General features: G+C 38.0%; 1 protein-coding gene across 4 annotated transcripts in view; it reads right to left on the bottom strand.

The window, feature by feature from the left end:
* The window catches only part of LOC136829500 (SAP30-binding protein), a 458698-nt gene that overhangs the window by 12267 nt on the left and 422435 nt on the right, over window positions 1–23996 (bottom strand). Inside the window, exons 1-3 of one of the 4 annotated variants that reach the window (XM_067088283.1) lie at window positions 14188–14265; window positions 2333–2552; window positions 672–759 (exon numbers count right to left, since the gene is read on the bottom strand). In XM_067088283.1, the coding sequence (XP_066944384.1) occupies window positions 672–759; window positions 2333–2530 (286 nt within the window). In that variant the 5' untranslated portion in view covers window positions 2531–2552; window positions 14188–14265. Of the gene's footprint in view, window positions 1–671; window positions 760–2332; window positions 2553–9026; window positions 9188–14180; window positions 14266–23996 lie in introns of those variants that run through there. The other 3 variants (XM_067088282.1, XM_067088280.1, XM_067088281.1) reach the window with 3 other exon arrangements.

Here is a 23996-nt window from a genome sequence, read left to right on the forward strand (position 1 = left end):
CTATTTCTCCAGAGAGGGTGGCATAAAATGTGAAAAAAATCATTACTAAAAAAGGTAAAGAAAAAAATTTACAGTCTATACAATGGAAACAAACTCCTTTCACAGTTCTAGGATGGCTTCATCAATTTTACTGATAAGGATTCTTTATGCCAAAACCCATATATAATCTAAACTGCAGTTGGGAGGTATAAAATTACAAACATCTGATGAAGACAGGCAACTTGGTAATGTCCCTTTTACAACTAAAAGGCAATTTTATTGAAGATTTGTTATATAATCACTAGTTGACGTCAATTGTAGCAGGTATAAAAAGGCACAGTTCAGATGTATTTGAAGGAAGGAGGAGGAGAGGAGGACTTACAGAATGTTGGATACATGAAGTGAATGAGGTAGTGAAAAGTAAGTACAGTTCAATGAAGATAAGAGGTAAATGGCACAGTGTGTGTGTGTATTGTAATAGTTTGTTGTACTGCTATTCAGCCTTCTCTACAGGTCTATGAAGGGATTAATTTTGTGAATAATTTATGCATAAAGGGTTCATCCATAATCCAGCAGTTAAGGCAAAAATCTGAGACTGACTTCTATACTGTTTTTTTCCCCCCTTGAGCCATCCCAAGCTTGGAAAAATAGTTTGAAGTTGAAGAAATATGTTTATAGCATACTTTCCATACCTTCATCTGGTTCCTCCTCTTCCTCTCTCTCTAGATCCTCTCCTTCATCGTCATCATCTTCATTGGCATAGGATACCAATCTGTTTAGCTGTAATGGTAAAACATAGAAACAATAAAGACATTATCAAAACAATGTCATGCAGTTCTAAGCACTTGGACCCAGAAAATCTCAGGGTAAAAAGGGGGCCTATAAAATGACACCATAGTTGCATGATGAAAAGACATTTTATTATCTTATAGGATTCCTTCTGAAAACCAAATTCAGCCATTAGTCTTATATAATTTATTATGCTTTGTTCTTTTGTAATGTTTTACCACCTTCAAATGTTATGCTGTTGCTTTCTATTATTTCTTCTGTTTGTTGCCTGTGTAAAGAAGTTTATTATTTCCTTTATAGATGCTTTATCATTTCTGGCTTTGTTGTTATAGTGGCACTTGAGTCCCAGGAGGCCTTAGGAAGACAGTGTAGTTTTCTTACTTCATTATCACACTAGTAAAAATAACACTGTGCATATACAAATTAAATATATATACAAGTTAAGTAGTATGAATACAAATCGAAGTGTGAGCCTTGCTTTCTTCTTAACCCAAAACTGGTGATGGCTCACGACCTCACTCCTCTGCTTCTCTTTCTTCTATCTGTTTCTTTTCTGTTTGCTCTATTCTGCTCTCTTCCTCCTTCCTGGCCCTCTTCAAGGGTTTCCAAAGGAAATGCCCATCCCACAATAGGCGGGCAATAGCTTCTGTCCTGCCCTTTGTTAGATGTCCTAATTGGTTGAAACTTATCTAACGACATCCTTTTGGGTGGATTAGTTGAATTAATCCCTCCTACGAAGGAGGGTACTTATGACGTCACCAGAAGTCTAAGTTTCTGGCGAGAGTGGACAGGTAAGCACACAGGTGAGATGTTTAAAAATTCCTTAATGATTTGCCGTAGATTAAACTCATCAATGTTTTCCTACGTAATCACGGCACAGAAAGTATTGTTACTCCCTCGGCTTCTCTCTCTCTCTCTCTCTCTCTCTCTCTCTCTCTCTCTCTCTCTCTCTCTCTCTCTCTTTTCATTATTATTCATTTCTCTCTCTCTTTCTATATCACTGGTTCTCTTCTCATTTCTTTTTTTCTCTCTTATATTTATGCCATTCATTACATTATCACCTGGCTATCTAGAATACATGACATCTCCAGTAGCATACTGTAATAAAAGAAATAAAAAAAGCAGAAGGCAATATTGTAGGAAATGAAAAGAAATGATCTAGTATATGAACAGTTCATGGTTTCAGGTCATGAGCCAGGTTTCTCCTTGTGGCAGAATACTGAACTGGGTATGCATTTTACTTTTATTTCAAGAATACCTAATCCCTCAAATACTGTCCAGACCCAAATTTATTTTGTAAGTTCCAGTGCTTAAAAAACACAAAGTAGAATTAATATTTAAATCATGAAACATTCTGAAAAGTATAATCTGCACGCTTCAGTTATTTAAGATATGCAGCATTTAGATATCTTGAAATTTTCTCAAAATATATATATTAAAAAAAAAAATTTCACTACCATAATATACGCTGCACCAATAGCAAATTTTCAATTCCTTTATGAAAAGTTTTCCTGTGAGCCATAAATGAAGGAAAATGTGAGAAGGCAAAGGACCAAAGTTGTACCTTTTTTTGTGGTGTGTTAGTGCCTGATTCAGCTGAGCGGACACTCAGAGGCGTTTCCTTTCTGCTTCCTTCGTCCCTCAGTTCTGAAACTCTCAAGACTGCAGGGGAGGATTTATGTGAACTATCTCCAACACTGGTCTGCTCATCATCTTCCCCTTCTGAATCTGTATAATTTGCAGTCAACTGACCCAATGACATGATGAACCTTTACTACCAATTTCTGAAATAGAAAACTGAGTGATAACTGAGTGATAACTGAAGATTTTCGACAACTTAGATGATACAAAGCCTATACAATACTGCAATTCATTTGTGTTATTTTTTTATACAGAGAATGTTGAAAAAGTGTCAGACTCCCATGCAATTTTTTGCAGCATAGACTTCTGATTTCTGGGATTGTCTGTTGCCAACACTACCATTAGTTATCATTTCTTTTAAATGCAAAGCAATTTTGCTATGCACACATTCGCAACAAACAGTTCAGCATATTCTTTAAACATTATCCTCTTTCCTACTCATTTCATAACACTGCACCACATATAACACCATAAAGGCTATTATGTTCTTCTGTATAAAAGTGAATAATTGTTTCTTACTAAAAGACTTTACTCTTCGAAAAGAAATTAATTTTCCATTTTTACTGTAAATGTTTGGTTAACCAAACATAACCTTCTATGAGTCTAACAATACTGGGAGACCACAGTTAAAACCATAATCTTCATGTTAGGGAACCCTGAATATTAGGGGAGGCTAGGGGCTGCTAATTCCCTATGAAAACAATGATGAAGTGGGCAACAAATGACTAGGATATACAGTATGAGCAAATACTCCATGATCTAAGATTAGGTAGGGGGGTGTAAGAGAAACCAAGGAACACTCCCTCCCTCCAACCATGACTCTGTATGCCCTAGGTCATGTTAGGCTGGAGTAAGAACCTGGTTTCGTAGGATGTAAAGCCCTAGGTTGGTTTATGTTAGACTGCATTCCCTACCAGAAAATCCTGTTTCTCATTGAGGTCTCCAATTATTGACGTAAGGGGGTTGTAACCTAGTGGATAGGGTAATTACATACTTAGGCCTAGGGCAGAAATGAATGTTAACACCACCAAAACCGTATAAAAAAATATTCTATCAGAAAAATTAAAATGTATTTCACACTGGTAATGCAATAAAGTAAGAAAAATGACAGCCAATAGCAAGTGGACAAACAGCCAATGGCTATCTTTGACAGTGCAATCCTCCAAGGCGAAAGTGATACAGAACAGTTGTTGTTCAGCATGGCCTAAAACCTTAAAAATGGTCTTACCTGGTCAATAATTCGGTCAAAAGATTTTGTGTTACTGACGAGAAAAGTGGCCATGGAATGCTAAATCCCTGGTTTTTCTGATGAACATTAGGTGGCTTTTCAATTTCGTATTTTTAGCCAACAGAAGTCGATTTTTGTTATAACAGTGTGATCTAGGCTCATTTCCTTTCATATTGAATCTCATCACTAGGATAAGCAGTACTACGACAAAGAATGATGCAATGAATTAGTTTTTTATTTCTTGTGAGGAATTTAGGCTTATCCATGACCCCAAGTTGAAGGAATGTTATTTTTCTACAAGAATGGTAATGAATTGTGAAAATTATATCAAAATGGCTTGTGAGGCAAGTTCAGTGGTACATGTAACGTAAGTAATGAAAACAGCATAGGTTACATGTATGACAGTGGTTTGACCCACACAGGCAAGTGTGTGTATTTTAAAATTGGAAGTGTGTGCACACAGTGAGTCCGAACACGGTAAAACGAATATTGTTTGCCTTTTTCTCATGTTATTACGTAATGTTTGGGGATGAACATGTGGTCAGATCTTTTCATTCAAAATTGTGCATAATAGCTCCATAAAGCTCACTCTGCTAAGAATGCTATTGTCTTTGAGGGCATCTGCAGGGAGGGGGACAAATTTCCGTGTCAAGTTTGGGTATGGTGCTCCAGGTTCAGGTTAGATTAAGGGAGAGTTAGGTTAGAATGCATCCCTGCTGAAATATCTTAGATATTGTGTTAACTAAGATGGAAGCTAAGGCCAATGCATGTGTCCGAATGGTCAAAAGTAAGTTAGCACAATGACAGGTGAGATGGTGTCTTGTAAACTGGCAGACTAAGGGTCACTTTGAGAAGAAATGGAACATGGGACTATATCATTATAGTGCGTCCTCAACTTATGCCGCCACAGACTTACGGCGATTTGATCTTATGGCGCTTTTTCAGTGCCATTAACGGCGTTTTAGAGCTGTAACTTGATGTTGCATCAAGTAATGACGTCGTAAGCGCTGTTGATGGCACTAACAGCAAGAATAGGCGTCAAGCTAACGGTGCTTACAGCGCTGTAACTTGATGCAACACCAAGTTATGGCGCCGTAAGCGCCATTAAAGCGCCAATAACAGAAAAAATTGACTTATGACGGAAAACAACTTATGGCGCGGCGCTGGAACGGATCCCCGCCTTAAGTTGAGGACGCACTGTAGTATGGTACTATTGTTGCATTTCAGTTAAAAAATGGTAGCGTCACAGAAAGATTGGGTTTCTGTGGGATGCTGAAGCTAACCTATGTCATCCAACTGAAACTGCTACTTTTTCCTATTATTATATTTCCCAAGAATCCCAACCACCAAATGCTTCATTTAAAGCTGGAAAATACAGCAGTGCATTCTGGGCACTGCCTGACAAGGAAGGGCGAAAGGAATGTAGGACCCTCCCTTAATCGCCTTTCAACTTTCTCTTCTTGAACGTGTGACGTTATGGGAGACTTTGCTTTCAGATCCTAAGCCTGGCCAGAGGCAGGAATAGTGCCGGGGAGGCAGATTAAGAGAGGACAGCTGGCATGAACACCTGGACCAAGTCATAGATGATGCCTGCGCATAGAGAAATGACACCAACCCCAATCTACTTGTGGACAACCTCCTGACCCCGACTGAAGTCATACAAGAGTCTCACTGAAGGACCAAGGGAGAGAGACATTGCTGGACGCGAGGAGAGACAGCTCCCTCTTCCATTCCCGCCTCCTTCAGAGAGCAATGCCCTACCATAAGGTCCTATCTTGTAGGGACCGTTAGTATCCTTACAAATGAAGCCCTTAGCCCTTCCTCTGCTGCCATTACCCTTGCTGAAGCCACCTCTTCTACAAGGTAAAGTGATCTGTTGCAAAGGTTCCTCCAATCAGTCACAGTGTTTTAATTCTCGTACTAAACTTCCTATTGCCATATCAATCTTGCCTTGTTAGGGTAGTGTTAAGTAAATGCCTGTTTAAATATAGTAATTACATAAAATCGTGTGTTCAAGGCTTCTTGGCACCCTCTGTGCTTGCCTTGTCCTATGTACATTTTACTGCGACCTTACTGGCTTTTAATTCGTGAATCTCTCCATTTACAGAGGGTTTGTTAGCTTGGAAATCTCTCTTGACTGTGCCTTGTGTCAGCATCGTCACACCGATGGATATACTTTCAAGTTTTCCCAGTTATAGTTAACCTCTCAGGTCTTGCCTGCCTGATGAGTCCATTTCATGTATATACATGTAATTTTAAACTTGCCCTAACATGTTTACTGAAATACCTTGTGAGTAGAGCCCTCAGTTCAGATAAATTCCCCCTTTTTCCTTGTTTTTTTACGTTTTCATGAATCAACAGCAGTCAGATTTTATACAAAAATAGAATAAGTAACAAAATCATTTATTTAGAGTCTATAACTGGCTTATGGTAGGCATTTCCCCAGGTTAAATTATAAAACTATATTTTGTTTGTGGATCGGCACAAAAGAAAAAATAACATACTAGTTGGTTTTGCTCCATTTTCTTTGCCAACTACATTTGGCTGTTGATGTACAAACGTACCCATTACAGGTTTGAACGTAACACTGACTGGCAGTTATCTGCCAGGAAGGCCCAGGCTATTTTGAAAAAGTAAATTAAGCCTCGATTCAGTTTAAGGTAGTTTATAGAGTGTTTTCAATCTAATGATACGCAATAGAGTAAGGGCCTGGTGCCCTAGGCTAGCCTGGGTTAGGTAGGAATACTCTTAATGACAGCAGTGACCTATGTTAAGTTATGTGGTTGGTCTAGGGGTAAGCAAGGACCAAGCATCCTAGGTGGGGGGGCTCCAGGGGAAGTGAAGCCTTATGCTAGGTAAGGATGTGGTCCCCTATGTTAGGTTCAGTTGGGGGTCTAGGAGAGGACCTGACATCCTAGGTTAGGTTAGGTGGGGCCAGTGAATGACAACAGGCACTCAATTAGAAAATAAGTGGTTTCTGGCAGTACACTGTCCAGCAACACAACACCAAGGGCTGAGTTAGAGCACATCAGTCCAGAATGACTTTGTCAATCTCAACAATATGACCAGGACCAACAATTTTTCTTATTATCAGCCAGCAGTATCTCACAACAAACGTCTCGACACAAACTGTTCCAGCCTACCGTCATGTATGATGATAGAGGTACAATTGAACTTCTCACTGTGCACTGTCTGATTTTCTTTGCAAAACAAAATATGAGTACAATTATGACTCAGAGTCATTTTTGATCATTCAAAGAAAGGTCCATGCCAAACTGATAACGTCTTTTGGCACTTGTTGCACACACACACTGCACAAACTGGAATAACCACAGTAATCCTTGTTGAATTCACCATTGTTGTGAAGAAATTGAAGTACAGTCGGGCAACAGACAATGAGGAGCGAATTAAACTCATCAGTGGTCAATAATTCTGGGAAGAAGACATTACCGTGACTTTCTATCTCAATGGTCAAAAACAGAAAGGAAGGGTGACTTTGGGTCAGGGCATTGGTCTATGAATCATACTGATCAGACACATTTTGACTGGTTAGATTTACTTAAACCATGACCCTAGGGAATGACCTAGGTCAACTGGGCATACAATTGGACAGATTTAAATTTCCCCACGATTGGATCGGGGGGACGCACAACGGCAGCCTTAGGAACTATGGGGTGAGAGGAGGGCTGCACTACAGCCATCTTAAGAATTACAAGAGAGTGGTGCTGTGTGGCACCATTCGTGCCAACTGGGTACTTAGAAACAGTTATGTTTTGCAGAATCTTTTATTCTATGCAATTTTTCATTTAGACTTAGGGTGTAAGCCATTCTGTCGGTATATGCAAACATCCTGGTTAGATAGAGGGTCCAGGTAAGAATGCAGCCCTCTATGTTAGGTTAGGTTAAAACGATCCCTGTATTTAGGCTAAGACATAAAGGTGGGGTCTACTATCCTATAACTGGGCTTACTTGGCCTATCGGTAAAACTATAGAACAGCTCTGCACAGACTATTACCTTGGAAACTGATTTTTCCTATAGTTTTAGTATTACTGATGAAGGAGGTGGTTTTGTTTGATTGTTGGCCAGTTATTAACCTCATATCTATCCAACATGGTTGGGAACCCTTTGAAAACGCAGGGTTTTGAGTTGGAGAAGTCGCTGGGAGAAAGACCAGACTGCCATGTTGTTGTCATGGAATGGTTCTTCAAGGACCAAGTCTGGGAGGGCTCAGGGAAGCCATATGTTCAAGTAGGGATTGTTGTTAGGAGAACCTGACCCTATTATAGGTGGGGCCAGTAACTATACTAACCTAATGGTTTCTGGCCCTAACAACACCAAACCTAGTAGGCCAGTCCAGAATGACTTTGTCAATCTCAACAATATGTTATTATAGCTGGGGTAGTCCCAAACAGACCACCCATGTGAAGGAAAAGCCTCACTTTTTTGATTTTCTTTTGCACCAAAATAAGTTTATGACCTATAAAGAAAGGTCATTGATAACGTCTTTTGGCATTGTTGCACACACACTGCACAAACTGGAATAACCACAGAATTCACCATTGGATGACCAGCACAACAAAAACATATCAATAATTCTGGGAGTTCTGAGGTTAATAACAGGTTAATAACTGATCACCAATAAAAAATAACTGGGTAATTCTAAATTTCCCCCACGTATTAGCTTAAGAATTACAAGAGAGTGGTGCTGTGTGGCACCATGCCTGTTTTACTTTCTTTTATTCTATGCAATTTTTTCATTTAGACTTAGAAACTAGTTTTTTAAAAGCTACACTTTTAGGGCTTCTGATACTGGTGGTGCATTTGTTTGTTGTCAGCCAAATGGAATATCCCTTCGCCGTGTTTGGTACTGGCCCATGTTGTTGTCATGGAATGGTTCTGCATCAGGGTATGTTCAAGTAGGGATTGGTTAAGGAAACCTATTATAGGGTTACCCATACGTTAAGTTATTGCACCTGCTGGACGGGATACAAACCGTTTGAACAGACGTAGCCGTGCTCTGTCTTGTGAAGATCGCGTATGGAAACCCCTTGTTGGACGGACTTCAGGGTTTAATCACAGGTTAATTACATCCGTGCGACAAAAATTGAAGGTAAATCCATAATTAGCAACCAAAAAAACTGTGGAAAAAGTCAAGTTAGAAGGTAGTCGCCGCCGCGGAGCTACTATTTAGTTCTACCAATAATGGTAAAGGAAAATCATATCCTGGTAGAACAAAAAAGAAAAAATGGTTTCAAGTAGAACAGCCTAATAACCGAAAAGAAGCTACATCCTGCCAAATTGTTAGAACAGGCTAGCCTAAGCTATATCCTAACCTCACTTGTTTTCCCTTTTGGACTCCTTGTCTAAGGCAATTGCAATTCAAATTACCTGTGAAACACAGATTGAGGCCTTTCCCTCTATTATTTCACTCGTGGTTATCACTGAGATCTGTTTGACGTCGGGAACAAGGAATTCCCAAGCGACGTTCGCAACCTTGTTTACAAGATGTACTTCTCCTCCAGGAACTGACGCCCGTTGTCTTGGAACCCTCAATATCATGTTAGTTTACCTCGTAAGTATTGTCTCTCACTTTTGCTATATTTGTGAAGAAACCACTGTATTTACTCTCACGTAATCTCCTAACTACAGAACCGAAATCATTAGAACTCGGGGTATTCCTACAGTTTAGGAGTCCAAATTCACTGCATTACGTAAAGCCAAGATCAACACATAGATTTATCAAATATTTATTGAATAATGAAAAACAATGAAAAAACGAGCAGTTTATCTGCTTTCAGAGGCAGAGATTGTAAAAAAAAGGAACAAAGGGGGAACGTAAATAAACAAAAACATGTCTTAAGGGATACGGACCCATAGAATTTTGAGAAAATCGTATACTGTATCTACTTCAGTAAGCAAATAAACTGTTAATTTTTTCCGATTTATCAAAAAGTGGCTGCTGAAGAGTAATAGCCCGTGCCAGGTTCTTACCTGGTCCCTGGGCCACACTACAAAATTCGCATGAGGTGCAGAGCTTTATTCCCTTTGTTTTTTATAGTCTCTGCTTCTGTAAGCAGATAAAATGCCAATTTTTCTTAGCAAATACACAGTACTTCTGTTTGCAGATCTGTCGAAAGAAGAAACTGAAGATGGGAAAGAAAACTTAAACACACACAAGGGAGCAGTGATTTTGGACCCCTAAGCGGTAGGATTACCGAATCAGAATCTGAAATTAGCATGTTTACAGCTGTTAGCCTACGTCTGGTGTAAATAAATATGGAAGCCTACATTACAGATTAGTAATTTTTAAAGTATTATCTTGGTGATTAAAAAAATAAAAAGATTATTTGGCCTCGAACAAGCATCTAAGTACACAACTGAAATCATTAGAAATCAGATTTTGAAATAAGCACATTCACTGTTTTTAGTCCATGTTTGGTGTAAATTGATACTCTATTTATAGGATATAGATTACACTAATTATTATGCAACATTAACTAAACAGCTGCAGAAGAGTACAATGAATACTAATGTTTATCTCATGAGTAAGTTATGATACTTATATTGGCGTAGTATTATAAAGGTTTGAAATTAGCTTATACGTGGATTTTTCAGAATCAGTACTAAAAAATGTTCAACGTAATCCTGCAGTTTGTAAGAAACTAGATCTGTTCAGATAGCGTGCAAGGAATGTCTAAAAAAAAACTCTAATAAAAGAAACTAGTCAGGTATAAGGTATAAGTGTGGCAACGAAAATGAAGAGCTGCTCAGGGTTAAATATATAAAATACTCAGTATTCACCAAGCTCACTATTTTGAAAGAGATACGAAAAAATAGGTCAGGCCAGGAGAAATAGATGTACGTTTAAAGAATGAAATGAGCGCATAACAACAACACAGCTAACCAAAATGGTTTATATATATATATATATATATATATATATATATATATATATATATATATATATATATATATATATATATATATATATATATATATATGTGTGTGTGTGTGTGTGTGTGTGTGTGTGTGTGTGTGTGTTGTTACACTATGTTATGTAGTTTATTACTGTCTTGTTTCCCAGGTACTACGAACGCTGATGAATAAGAGGCAATCTATCCTTTGGAGCAATGAATATAATGCGGCTATCTGCATTCTACTCATTGCAGCAATGAGTAGAAAGCAGATAGCTGCATTCTACTCGTTGCTGCAATGAGTAGAACAGATAGCTGCATTCTACTCATTGCTGCAATGAGTAGAATGCAGCAATGAGTAGAATGCAGCTATGAGTAGAATGCATTCTACTCACTGCAGCAATGAGTAGAATGTAGCTAGCTACATTAGAGTGAAATTTCGAAGTCACTCTAATTTCCAAAAACTAGTTTGTTGAAAATTTGTATAAAATTTCCCTTTTCCAAACTTTCTCTAACGCTAGTTTTTGTAATCTACTGTATTCTTTCCGTATTTTCTTCCTGCAATAGCATAAAACCAATACCCTCCACAAAAATCATTCTTGCTGCCTGATTTCCAAAGCGGCGCTCCCTCTCTCTCGTGTTTCTGTTGACTCCCACATTCAAGCATCGCCTCAACACACGTCCTACGAGGCAAAGTTTGGACTAGATCTTCTGAGGCACTAAATTCAGCTACGTGACACATGCATACATATTTTGTTTTACTGTACGCCTTTTCCAGTTAGGGTTGCTTTTTAGCAAGTCCTTTGGGAACCATATTGCTAACCTATGCCCTTCTCATACAAAAGTTGGCTAACCACCAGATACATAATTTACTGTTTGGTTCAGCTGGGGCACGATGGATTTTTCAAGAAACTAGCCCAGTCTCTGGTTGGTGACTTATTGACTCCAGAACGAAAAGACAACTCTCATGTTCACGTACACACTCGAGCTGCCGAATCATGGATGTACACGTTGTGCCGAAACTGTCAGTCTTAGCAACTTCATGCACTCACACAGAAGGCTACACTGCAGTGTGTCAGACCCCATAACACAAACTGCACTTACTCTTTAACTTTCTCCTCTTGTGGACACTTTCAATCTATTCCACTATTTTCTGGAAAGTCTCTCTAATATCCCCAGTCAATGTTGTATTGCTTGCAAAACTTATTTTCTCATCCCAAAACCCTGTACCTATATCTACTATAATTTATTTGACTTTTCACATCATTCCATCCTTAATGAAAATGAACAACCTTGGAGACAAAACAACCCATGCCTGAGAGTCACTTTTACCCCAAACCAGCCACTCTGTCATTTATCTGTTCTAGTAGACGCTTCGCTTCCATCAGAAATTTTCTAATTGCTCTCAGCAATTTAATATATAAAACACACATAGATAATTACCCCACATTTTCTCTATCGATTCTATTATAGGCTGCTTGTAGGTCACTGTATACTTCTAAGCTTGTCACATCAATTTTTCTTAACAAAATTTTATCTAGTTTAAGCACACTGCTCTTCCCCTGTCAATCTTTATGTCATCTGTCTTACTGTCTGAAAATCTAGAAATACGCTTTTCCTGTTGTACTTAATAATGATATCTACCATTTAGCAGTTAAAATATGAATGTGGCAGTGACCACTGAATTCGTTTTGTCTCTGAAGCCACAGCAAGTTAGAGGGGAATGATATATATATATATATATGTATATATATATATATATATATATATATATATATATATATATATATATATATATATATATATATATATATATATACACTGTATATATGTATATATATATGCGTGCGTGTGTGTGTATTTATATGGCATTTTTAGCAACTATTTATGAATTAAGATTGCTAGGCCCATGCCCTACCCAGTGGCTATGTGGCAAAAGCATCTAGTATTTCTTGGTCACCCACCCAAGTACTGACCAGAGCCGGCTAACTTATCTTTGCTGTGTGTGTATTGATGCTTTGTGTTTTTGTTTACAATTGCATTAATTTTAAGGGTAGATATACAACTTGTAAGAATTACGCCCTAGAAAACTTAATTCCTAATATCACACCCAAAGTCACAAAGAAAAGAAAAGAAAAGAAAAAAAAAGAAATCTTGTGTACAAAAGGAAATGAAAGGAAAACCTTCAGATATGCAAAACAGAGGGATGATACTAAAAACCCGAAATAACAATAATAAAAAGGAACATTAAAGAAAAAAAAGAAAAAAGAAGGAAAATAAGATTAATAAAAAAAGAAGAGTGAAATTTGGAACACAGAACAGTCGGGATAATGTTCTGGTATGTACGTGTGCACCGCCATAATAAAAGTGTTATCGTTATTATCAGAAGCTTTACAGGCGCAGTGAAGCGGCGAGCACATACCAATTACTTTTATTTTCTCTCTGCTGGAATAGGAAGAGAGAGAGAGAGAGAGAGAGAGAGAGAGAGAGAGAGAGAGAGAGAGAGAGAGGTGGGGTGGTGTGTTGGGGTAGCCATTCGCAAGTTTAGTCACCCTCCTGCTACCCACCTCCGGACACATATAATAGTTTATCTTTCCTTCCTTCTTTCTTTTGAAACCATGGTAAACTTTTCTTCTTCTTCTTCTCCTCTGCTTCCTCATGGTTATATTACTCGCCCCCCTCCTCCCGGCTTTCCCCCATTTTCGTTAATGTTACTGCGTCTTGGGTTCTTCATTACTTCTTCGCTTTCTCTCCAAAACTCCAAGTGCCGTTTCCCTCGTTAATTCCCACACATCACCTTCTGCGAGTGGTAGCGCTTACCTCCGCGCTCTTTCTTCACGGTGGTGTATGTCCGTTCGTTCTTACCTCTTGCTGCTGTCTGTCAGTGTCTGTATGTCTCTGTCTGTTAACCTACCTGACAAGATATACCGGTAGTTTAGCATAGCACCCAAAACTATCAATGGTTTTTTTCAAGACTGATTTCATATCGACGGTGAAAGTCAGGGTTTCTTGTGGTCACACGGTGACATTTTTCAACTACTTGACACCTCTAGCAATATGGAATTAGGAAACTTGAGAAATTTCAAAATACTGGTTGAGATTCAGGTTACCAAGAAATATTTACATTTATACAAAATTATGAAAAAGACACATCACAAATTACATTCTCAGTTAACGGCGATAGTTTTTACTCCAAGAGGACTTGACCGTTTTCAGATACAGCTCATTCCTGACAACTGGTAAAGTATACTCATTTTGTAAGTTATATATCTTTTCGACTGACCAATCACGCGTATCCTACTAATGTTGTTGTCTAATTAAAAATTGAATTAGATTTACCAGCAATGAAATAAAATTTCAGTGTCCTAAACACACATTCAGTAGCAATATTCGTAATGAAGTGTAGTTTGAGGTCGAACTTAACTGGGATGGAAAAACATTATGGAAAGATAATAAGGATGCGGTGATTTATGGGGCACAAATATTTGCCACTTTGGGTTATTCAAGTTCTAGGTCATTCAGGGCCACAAGACGGCATTTTCTAGAGCTAAATCAAACTGGCAGTTTGTGAGAACTTTGAGAAACCATCAGAAGTGTTTAATCGAAGTTGGCCTCACAATAGTCCTACCTCTTACCAGAAGTGACAAAACTGGCCTGCAGAACGTCTGTGATCCCACACTTGACACTGATCTGAGCTCGCGGAAGTGCAGATGCCTCAACATGACTGAACTGCTCTGAAACAGATACGTTAAGTTGTTGTTAATGGGAACGACCCCATAAAATGCCGAACAGCATAATTTTTTCCTGAGAAAATAAACAATATTTTGTTCCCGAACTTACGAGTGTCTCCATTTTCATGGAATAAGAACAGAAATATTTTGTTGTACAGAATTTGCCCACGTCTGGCACGTTTCTTTGTGTACACAATTTCATAGCAGTCTAAAACATCATGTACAGAATAACATAATTTGCTTTGAAAATGCCAAAATTCAAAAGTTCTACATAAAGGAAAACCGACAACCAAATAAATATTATACCATTTCAAATTATTCCTATACATATCGGAACTCAGTAAATAAAAACGTTGCGTAGCTTTTGGTTTGTGCTTGCCTGATATCTCAGAACAAAAGCCAACTGTCTTAGCAAACACAGATCTGTTGAGATGGAAATGTTAGGAGTTTTTTTTTAAATAAAAAATGCCTGAAAAGACGCAAATACGTTGAGGAAACGAAGTTGACAAGTTGGAGCTGTAAAGCTAATGCCGCAGAAGACTTTTCATTCATTTTTATTTATTTAGTTTTGTAAGGAAGCGCCAACAAGCGAGCTTCAGTGAATTTACTTATATTTCCAAATGTCTACTAGTAGATCTTTCAACTCCAAATTGTAATTACAGTCTTACAGAAACTTTTTCTTGACTTCACAGTTATCAATTCCATAGTAAATTGTACCCAACATGCGTCATTTTGATTATGCTCTAGCCTCAGTATTCTTTAAGATCTGAGGGCGGACATAAAGAAGTGCGGACGGACAGACAAAGCCGGCAAATAGTTTTCCTTTACAGAAAACTAAAAAAACACTCACACAAACGTGAAATACATAAACACTGCTCTCTTTCGATATCTGATATTCTTTCCTGATGACAACAAAATCTTCGACTCGAAACTGATTGGTTTTTTGACTGAAATTAAGGATGGTGTTAAGGTTCTAATTTTTTATGAATGTTTGGTACCCTGCAACAGTTTTAGGATTTAGAACTGTCTCGCGTGACGTGATAACGAAAGCGCACAGTCTGCTGTAAAATCTTTGGTTCTGCTTTTGAGAAAGGAGGTGTGTAACGCCCGTTGAAGACCGTAGGCCTATTCAACTATAGTACATTTCTCTCTTAACATCAGTATATCGACAAAGACATATGGAAAGCAAAATATTCATCACCATCCATTCACAATCCATCGCTGGATTCACGTTTTATTTTTTTTTTACCTAAAGATTTACTTTTTCGTTCATATTCAAAGCAATATCGTCCCTGTTTTCGGCAGTGTTGATATGTTATTTTAATTCTTTTTAGTTATCGGCATCGACGGTGATTTTATCATTGACTTCTTGATACTTAGCTGAAACATATGGTCAATGATAAAATCACCGTCGATGCAGTAACTAAAAACATTTTAAAAATACGATATAATAGACCTATTAGTCTAAGAGGTTCTAGGGAAAAAATATTATTTTCTATTCCACTTGACGAAGAATCTGTTAGTTGTGGGAATACAAAATTTCAAGCCCTCGTCGAGGCGACGGGCAAAATTGCACAAACATTTGGCATTATTTACGATTTCGTTAACGAACAGCAGGAAGCTACCATTTTCTTTACATAAACATCAATGACAACAACAACCAACGAAGAGCTAAACATTTCTGGATTAAAAGCACATTCAAATGCACACTGGAAACGAAGCATTGTTCTCTGGAGCAGACAAACAGACAGACAGACAGACAGACAGGAAAAAAAAAAGTACCCCCATGGTAGAAGTAACGAGCATAACTCCCCCGTAAAAAGATTTAAGAGCCAGCAGGGAGGTAGTGCCGTCAGTGCACTGTAGGCATTACTCAAAAGTTCATTAAAGAGTTCCTTCGACCCCTACCTGGAACTCCTTTCATTCCTTTTACCATACCTCCGTTCATATTTTCCTTCTTCCATCTTACTTTCCACCCTCTTCCGACAATTGTTTCAACATTATTTTCGGCGGTGAATGACCTCATAGGTAAGCGCTTGGCCTTTGGCCTAAATTTTACGTTTCAATCCAAGCAAAAGATGAAACAAATATCAAGTAACAAGAGTTTTTCTCGAATACAGTATTAGAAAATAAACATAGGAAGTATATTTCAACAGGTGAAGCGAAGTAAACTCAGGTGATAAGGAGAGAAAACTAAAAAAGGCAGGTGCACAGAATCTAAGAGGTGAACAAATTTAGTTTCACGGAACCCACAATCAGTCACTTAGAATAATGCAGCTTCATTTTATGAAGAACATAAAAGAGAAATAAAGCTCAGTAAGACGAACGAGCAATAGAGTTTGACTGAATAAGTCATCTGACGTTGCATCTACCTGTGCCTATACTCTGAACGTATTAAGCAGACTGACGAACATCCTGGTTGTGTAAAGAAATAATAAGAGCTACATTTGTTGCTCATGAATGGAGAGAAAAAAAAAAAGTATAAAATGCGCCGAAGTTTCTTCTGCGCAATCGAGTTTTCTGTACAGCATATAATCAAGGTCACCGAAAATACGGCTATCTTTCGGCGGTCTCGGTACAATAATGCATGAGCGGCGGGCCATGAATCTTTAACCACGGCTTGGTGGTGGCCTGTCCTATATCGTTGCCAGAAGCACGATTATGGCTAATTTTAACCTTAAATAAAATACAAGCTACTGAGGCTAGAGGGCTGCAATTTGTATGTCTGACGAATGAAGGGTGGATGATCAGCAAACAAATTTGCAGCCCTCTAGCCTCAGTAATTTTTAAGATCTGAGGGCGGACAGAAAAAGCGCAGACAAAAAAAATTGAGGACGGACAAATAAAGCCGACACAATAGTTTTACAGATAACTAAAAAACTGTTTTTGATGAAGTATGCCCCAATACTGCCTGTCAGAAATGAACCTCCATTTTTAAATAAGGAACTTTCATTATTTTTTTTTTTTTACAAAGCACTTGATAACTGATTAAGAATTCTGTTAATTGTACCATAGTATGAGGATTTTAATCAACTGTTACAGTACTCTAATTATTTTGTATGATAATGTAAGGCGTAACAAAACTAATGAAGTAAATGGAACGACACTGTGCTGCCCTAATTGGTATCGTCCTAGCGAAGACGATGCTAATACTCGCATCGGTATCGTCAGGGTCATTTTAAGAGTAGCGTATTCGCATTATACCATCACGTCACGTCACCGTCCCATCAGCCGTGCCTAGTATTCACACTATCCATCACAATCCCGTTCAGTTTTCGAGCCCAACCGCAGCGACTCGCAGATAAGCGGTATGAGACTTGCATAAGCTCCGTCACGTCATGTCAAAATATTCTTTCCAAGAAAACGTGTCGTGATATGACGGTGGATGACGTGTGCTTGATGCTGACGTGACGTGACGTGATGGTGTGAACACGTCCATTTGATCATATGTAAGAAATTCTCACGTACTTTGACGTGACGTGATGTGTCTGTGGCGTGATGTTACAGTGTGAAACAGCCTTAGCGAAGTTGGACTCTGCCTACGTGTAACATCTTATTACCTAGCCAGTCATCTAGCCCTTAAAATGACATCTGTAAAAGGCTCACTGAAAACATCGATCTCGACTAGGGATTAAGCTGAGAAACAGAGGTTTAACGGTTACGTCCGGCAATTTCGGATAGCATGCCCCAGGTCCTGCGGTGCCAATACCTGCTTGTAGGTCTAACTGCAACGCATTAGGAGTGGTTGAAAGAGAAAATTAGCAGTGTTTTATCCTTGGAGGTATAACAGACTTATGAAAAACGCTTTTGCACATACAACTTACAAATACATGTTAGCAGTTTTTTAAAATGAAACTTAAAAACTGTATAGCCTAAATCTTGGTGTTTCATAAGCGTAACCAGAACTAATGCAATCGACAACTCCCTGGTGACGTCAATGAAACAAACCAAGACAAATTTTTTTCAGTTTTACGAGAGAAGATGAAATGAAGCAAAAATGTGAAACTAACCAGAAATTTAATAACAAGAGCGAAGAGCTATACGAGACGGAAATAAACGATCGTGTAATAAAATGGCTATCGTCGTTTCAAGAGATATGCCGCTTCTCTTCGTGTGGCGGATAGCGCTGTTATTTCATCTATACTTTTTTTTAGTGAAAGTATTGGCGTGACCTAGGTCTATAAAAATAATATAAAAAGTTTGTCACGTTCTTAAATGCTTTTTTCTCATTTTTTAAACTTGCTTGGTGCAGTTTTTCTTGATACACTGACAGCTCTGGATCTGTTTAAAATGTGTATGGTTATCTATATAATCTGAGCGGGAAAAGTGATAAACGTAGTACTACGGGCCTAGTAACAATCCCTTTACTGATTTTTAGTAGATCCACTTTTTTTCAGAACCTGAATAGAATAATTTGTTGATTACGATGACTTAGTAATAGCAACATCAGATTTTAGCTACGGACAATCCTTTATAGTAGTGAGCACACTCAAATACACGCAGTTTAGAAAACCTGATGACGTCATTTTCATCATACGAGTACAATTTATTACTACAATTTATTACACTACTGTAACATTATCATAACCTACTGTGGTACGTACACATAACTCATTTCTTTGCAATATGTAATTACACAGTATTCTACGGCTTCTGACTTGATTAAATTGATACAAAAATGGAAAATAGTTTCTATATTTTACTGTCTGGCATTTTGTGACGTCATATTTGGTAGAGCAAAGTAAAAATTGCATAGCCTAAGTAAATGTATCTTTTCAGTGTGACTTCATGCGCTCTTTATGAAATAAGGTTATATGAATTTAATGGTTAAAAAAGCCACTTTTTTAATTTTTAAAAAGTTAAATGGCATATTTATTATTTAAAACATTTATTAATTTGTATTGCCTCTCAGTAATTCACGAGAAGTTGGATGTGTCAGAATGTTTACAGTTTCTCCGAAACTTTTGAATATTTGCCTTATATTCCCTTAACTTTTTATTTTATGTTTAATGGGCATTCAAACTGTGCTTCCTCTCACGAAATTTTATACTTTTTTTTTATTCAGAAAGCACATACATAGAAAAACTAAATTTCGTGTGAATCATCTAAAGGCTAATTAGATTTCGGTAAACATCTCTAGACAGAATGGATCATTATCTAAAGCTTGCAAGTTAAAGTTACGAATGGAAAGGCTACCCTCTTTCAGTTATTATTATTATTATTATTATTATTATTATTATTATTATTATTATTATTATTATTATTATTATTATTATTATTATTATGTACATGCTCCCTCTGAAGTATCGGGGCTATAACGTATCTTGTAATTGCACTGTAATTATAAAATATTTGCGCTGTTAGGATTTCAATTCAAACTTATCTTTAAGACTATAAGACCATTAAAGTATCACGACTAGATTGTGTCACCTAGTTAATAAAAGTTTCATTACGAGAACTTAAGGAAACCCGAGACATTGTTTTTTCCACTTTCCTTTTATCGTTGGACAAACTTCACATCGCGGGACACGAAAAGATCTCAAACAAAATATGAATTTATGAACTCGATGCATCTCGAAGTTCAGTATCCCTAATAAATACCAATATAATCAACAGTAAGTCCCAGCTAATTGGTGGTTTTTTTTTTTTCAGGAAGTCCATAAGCTGGAAGCATAGGAAAAACAACTCGTCTTTTCTCCTTCGTTACGGGTTTTTATGTGCTTGTTAATAAAGACATTTTACTCATTCCAGCTGTGTTTATGTTCCCACGAGAACAATTAGGAGTTTTTCTTTGCATATTTTATCCCACTCCTGGAAGGAGATGTCTCCCATGAGATTGTGTCTTCCCCCTATTCTGAAAAGAGGAGGAGGAGGAGGAGGATGAGGAGGAGGAGGAGGAGGAGGAGGAGGAGGAGGAAATATGAAAAAAAGGACGAATAAATTTCAAGGTTTCTTCTCTCTGAAGGCTAAGGCGTTTGGCGTCGCTCGTTTATGCCTCACGGGAACTCTTTTCCTTTCTTGATAAGGAGGGACACGTAATTAGAATGTGTTCTCTGGCTCCATCTTAGGTCTAGTAAGATCTCTGGTCTTCCTATACTATTAGGTCGCATACCTTTGAGGGAACAGTCCCTCTGTGTATCAATGGAGATTGCACACACACACAAACACGACTTTGTTTCCTCTAAGAGGGTGGTTATACCAGAAAGTGCCATCCTTCTGAATTTTAGCAATTATTTTGGGATGAAATCGCTAGCCTCATACCATTTCCGCCCTTGTTACCACACTACAGTCGAATACCTCTCAGGTATCTCATTCACTGTTAAACTTGATGCGGCCAAAACGCTTAAGCAATAGAAAGCTGTCATCCCCGTACGGGAGTGGTGCCGTAAGTGCACCTCATGCGTTGCACTGTAGGCATTATTTAAGGTTCTTTGCAGCGTGCCTTCGGCCCCTAGCTGCAACCCCTGTCGTTTCGTTCATTTTACTGTATCTCCTTTCATATTCTCTTTCTTACATCTTGCTTTCCACCCTCTCCTAACATTTGATTCACTGTGCAACTGCGAGGTTTTCCTCCTGTTACACGTTTCATACCTTCTTACTGTTAATTTCCGTTTCAGCGCTGAATGACCTCATAGGTCCCAGTGCTTGGCCTTTGGCCTAAGCTCTACATTCTATTCTATTCTATTCTGTTGCTAGTTGGGAAGCTCAACATCTACCTTATGTTTTGCAAAACTGAATTAAGCATCTACGCTACTGTTTGTAGCCGCTCCTTATCACTGGTGCCACATAGTGTACACCTGCTGAAAGTCAAGTGGTGACCATATCATTGCCAGTGCTCTCAAATCTTTGTGAGAGGTCATGTACTCTGGAGGTACATTCGGGCAAAGCTTCTGTGATTCCTTATTAACCGATCCATTTATTTACTTATATTCAACTTTAACTTGCGGACAATTGGCATCAAATGTTCATTTTTAAATAAACAGTTGCTGGTTTTTCCTCCTTTCTTATGCAGATATTCTGTCCTGTGGAAGCTCATCATGCAGAGCAAGGCCCTTTAGTGTATTCTATAACTACGCATGTTCACGATGAATTAAACGTACGAAATCTTTCTGGAAAGAAGCTGAAGACTACAGAGTATATATATATATATATATATGTATATATATAAATATATATATATATATATATATATATATATATATATATATATATATATATATATAATGTGTTGGGGTGTCCTCAGAAAGATTTAAATTTGCATGTACATGTATGTATTGCAACAGAAAGATAGATGGATACGGCACAATTTGCTAAAGCCCTTATTCAACTTACGCGTTATTGGGTTATCCATTAATTTTTCGTAAAACTTCTGAAAACTTCCATTATTATTATTATTATGATTATATTGTTATTATTATTATTATTATTATTATTATTCTTGATTTTTTTTTATATTTTTTTTTTTATTCAGAGGACCTTTTAAAACAATCTTTGGCAGAAATTACTTCTAAAGCCAATGACGAAATCCCGGCGGTGTGTCCAATCACGTCTGAGAGTAACATTGTCACATCAAGCGTCTTCCCCCGTTTGCTCACAAATGACGTTTCTCTTCCTCTTCCTCTGGACTTTCTCCTTTCCGATTCGGCCTTTTTAATCTTAACTCTTGGCGGCCTCTCAGCCTTATACCTTCCCCTAAGCCCCTCTTCCATCCAGAAGAAGCTTTACCTTCTTATGGGACGGGGGCCCCATAACGCCCTCTCTCTCTCGCGCGCGCGCACCTCTTCCTTTCCATCGCCTAAAGTAGCAGCAGGAGCAGCAGCAGGACAGCGATAGCAGAAGGAATAGGAATAGCAGAAACAGCAGCAGCAGCAGCTCAGAGCAGCAGCACTATCGCCGTGGCCATCCACCTCTCAGAGCAGCCATACACCAGTGTCCCCATCTTGAAATTAACAGCGAGGCCGTTTACATAACATTAAACGCTATCCGGGAGCATTAAGAGCATGCTAGACAAATGACATTAGCATTTTAAACTCGTGGTTATCCCTCGCTGGCACAACCTAGGTACAGAGGAACTTTACAACATAAGGAGGAGGAGGAGGAGGAGGAGGCTGAGGTGGAGGAAGGGGGGGAGGAGGAGGAGGAGGAAGCAGATATGATAATGATTTTCCTCCAGTTCCCACTACAACATTTGTGTGTGTCTGTGTGTTTCAGAAGCCGTTTTCTTTGTTCTGCCTATAACCTCCGCGCGGCAATTAGGGGCGTTCTTCCGAAATCGCATTTCTTTTATTTTTTTTTTTTTTTTTATGTTTTTTCGTACGATAAGATTAAACCGATTCGTCGTTGCTCTGATGAGATAAAAGATGATAAAGAAGTTAGGCATTAACTGGAATATCTGCAATGCCGAGTAAAAAAAAGATCACGTGACTTTGACGCTGAAATAAAGGATGTAAATGAATAAAAATCAAATGTTTTGGGAGGAGGGGAGGGGGGCGGAGAAAGAAAATTCTCATTTCGTCGAGACGGTGACCACTTTTACAAGGAGAGGAGCTCCCTCGGGAGGGGGAGGAGGTGGAGGAGGAGGAGGAGGAGGAGGAGGAGGAGGAGGAGGAGGAGGAGGAGGAGGAGGAAGAGGAAGAACGTGTGACTTCTTCCCTCTGTCTCATCCTTTCCCCCTTTCCACCAAGACCTCTTGAAGACCAACCTCCTTCCTTCCTTCTCTCTCTCTCTCTCTCTCTCTCTCTCTCTCTCTCTCTCTCTCTCTCTCTCTCTCTCTCCTTTTTCAGTTGTTGTGGTTGTGCGAGAGTAACGACCATCGTCGCCTTAGTTACGACCCGACCGAAGTTACGAGGCGTGTTTACTTACGACTCTCACACTTACGATCCTCGCTAACTTACAGCTCACCGTTATTAACACAAGATACGAACCATGAAATTTCATCAACGAAAAAAAAAGGAAAGGAAAGGAGGGGGGAAAAAGTGTGGCCAGTGTAATGAACAGATAAATTTGGGGGTAAATTTTTCTATCCGACTCCAAACTTTTTCTCTAACCCCCCCCCCTTCTCTCTCTCTCTCTTGGCTCCTGTTTAATATACGCAATGAATGCAATACATATTTCATTTCTCTCACGGAGAGAGAGAGAGAGAGAGAGAGAGAGAGAGAGAGAGAGAGAGAGAGAGAGAGAGAGAGAGAATGTTACTTTTTCAATTGGTATTGTTGTTTAACACTTCTTTTACAAGAGCGAAGTGGTTACTAATTTAATGAAGCATACACACACAATATATATATATACATATATACATATATATATATATATATATATATATATATATATATATATATATACAGTACATACATACATACATACATACATACATACATACATACATACATACATACATACATATGTACACAAACATATGTAGCCCACATACACAAACATATATACGGTATATATATATGTATATATATCATATATATATATATATTATATTTATATATATATATATTATATATATGTATATATATATATATATATATATATATATATATATATACAGTATATATATATATATATATATATATATATATATGCATTATATTTATATATATATATATGTATATATATATATATATATATATATATATATATATATATATATATATATATATATATATATATGTGACGATAATATCAAAAGGAAAGTGAAAAGTAAC

This window comes from Macrobrachium rosenbergii, chromosome 44, assembly GCF_040412425.1.
Source record: "Macrobrachium rosenbergii isolate ZJJX-2024 chromosome 44, ASM4041242v1, whole genome shotgun sequence".
Taxonomy (NCBI): domain Eukaryota; kingdom Metazoa; phylum Arthropoda; class Malacostraca; order Decapoda; family Palaemonidae; genus Macrobrachium; species Macrobrachium rosenbergii.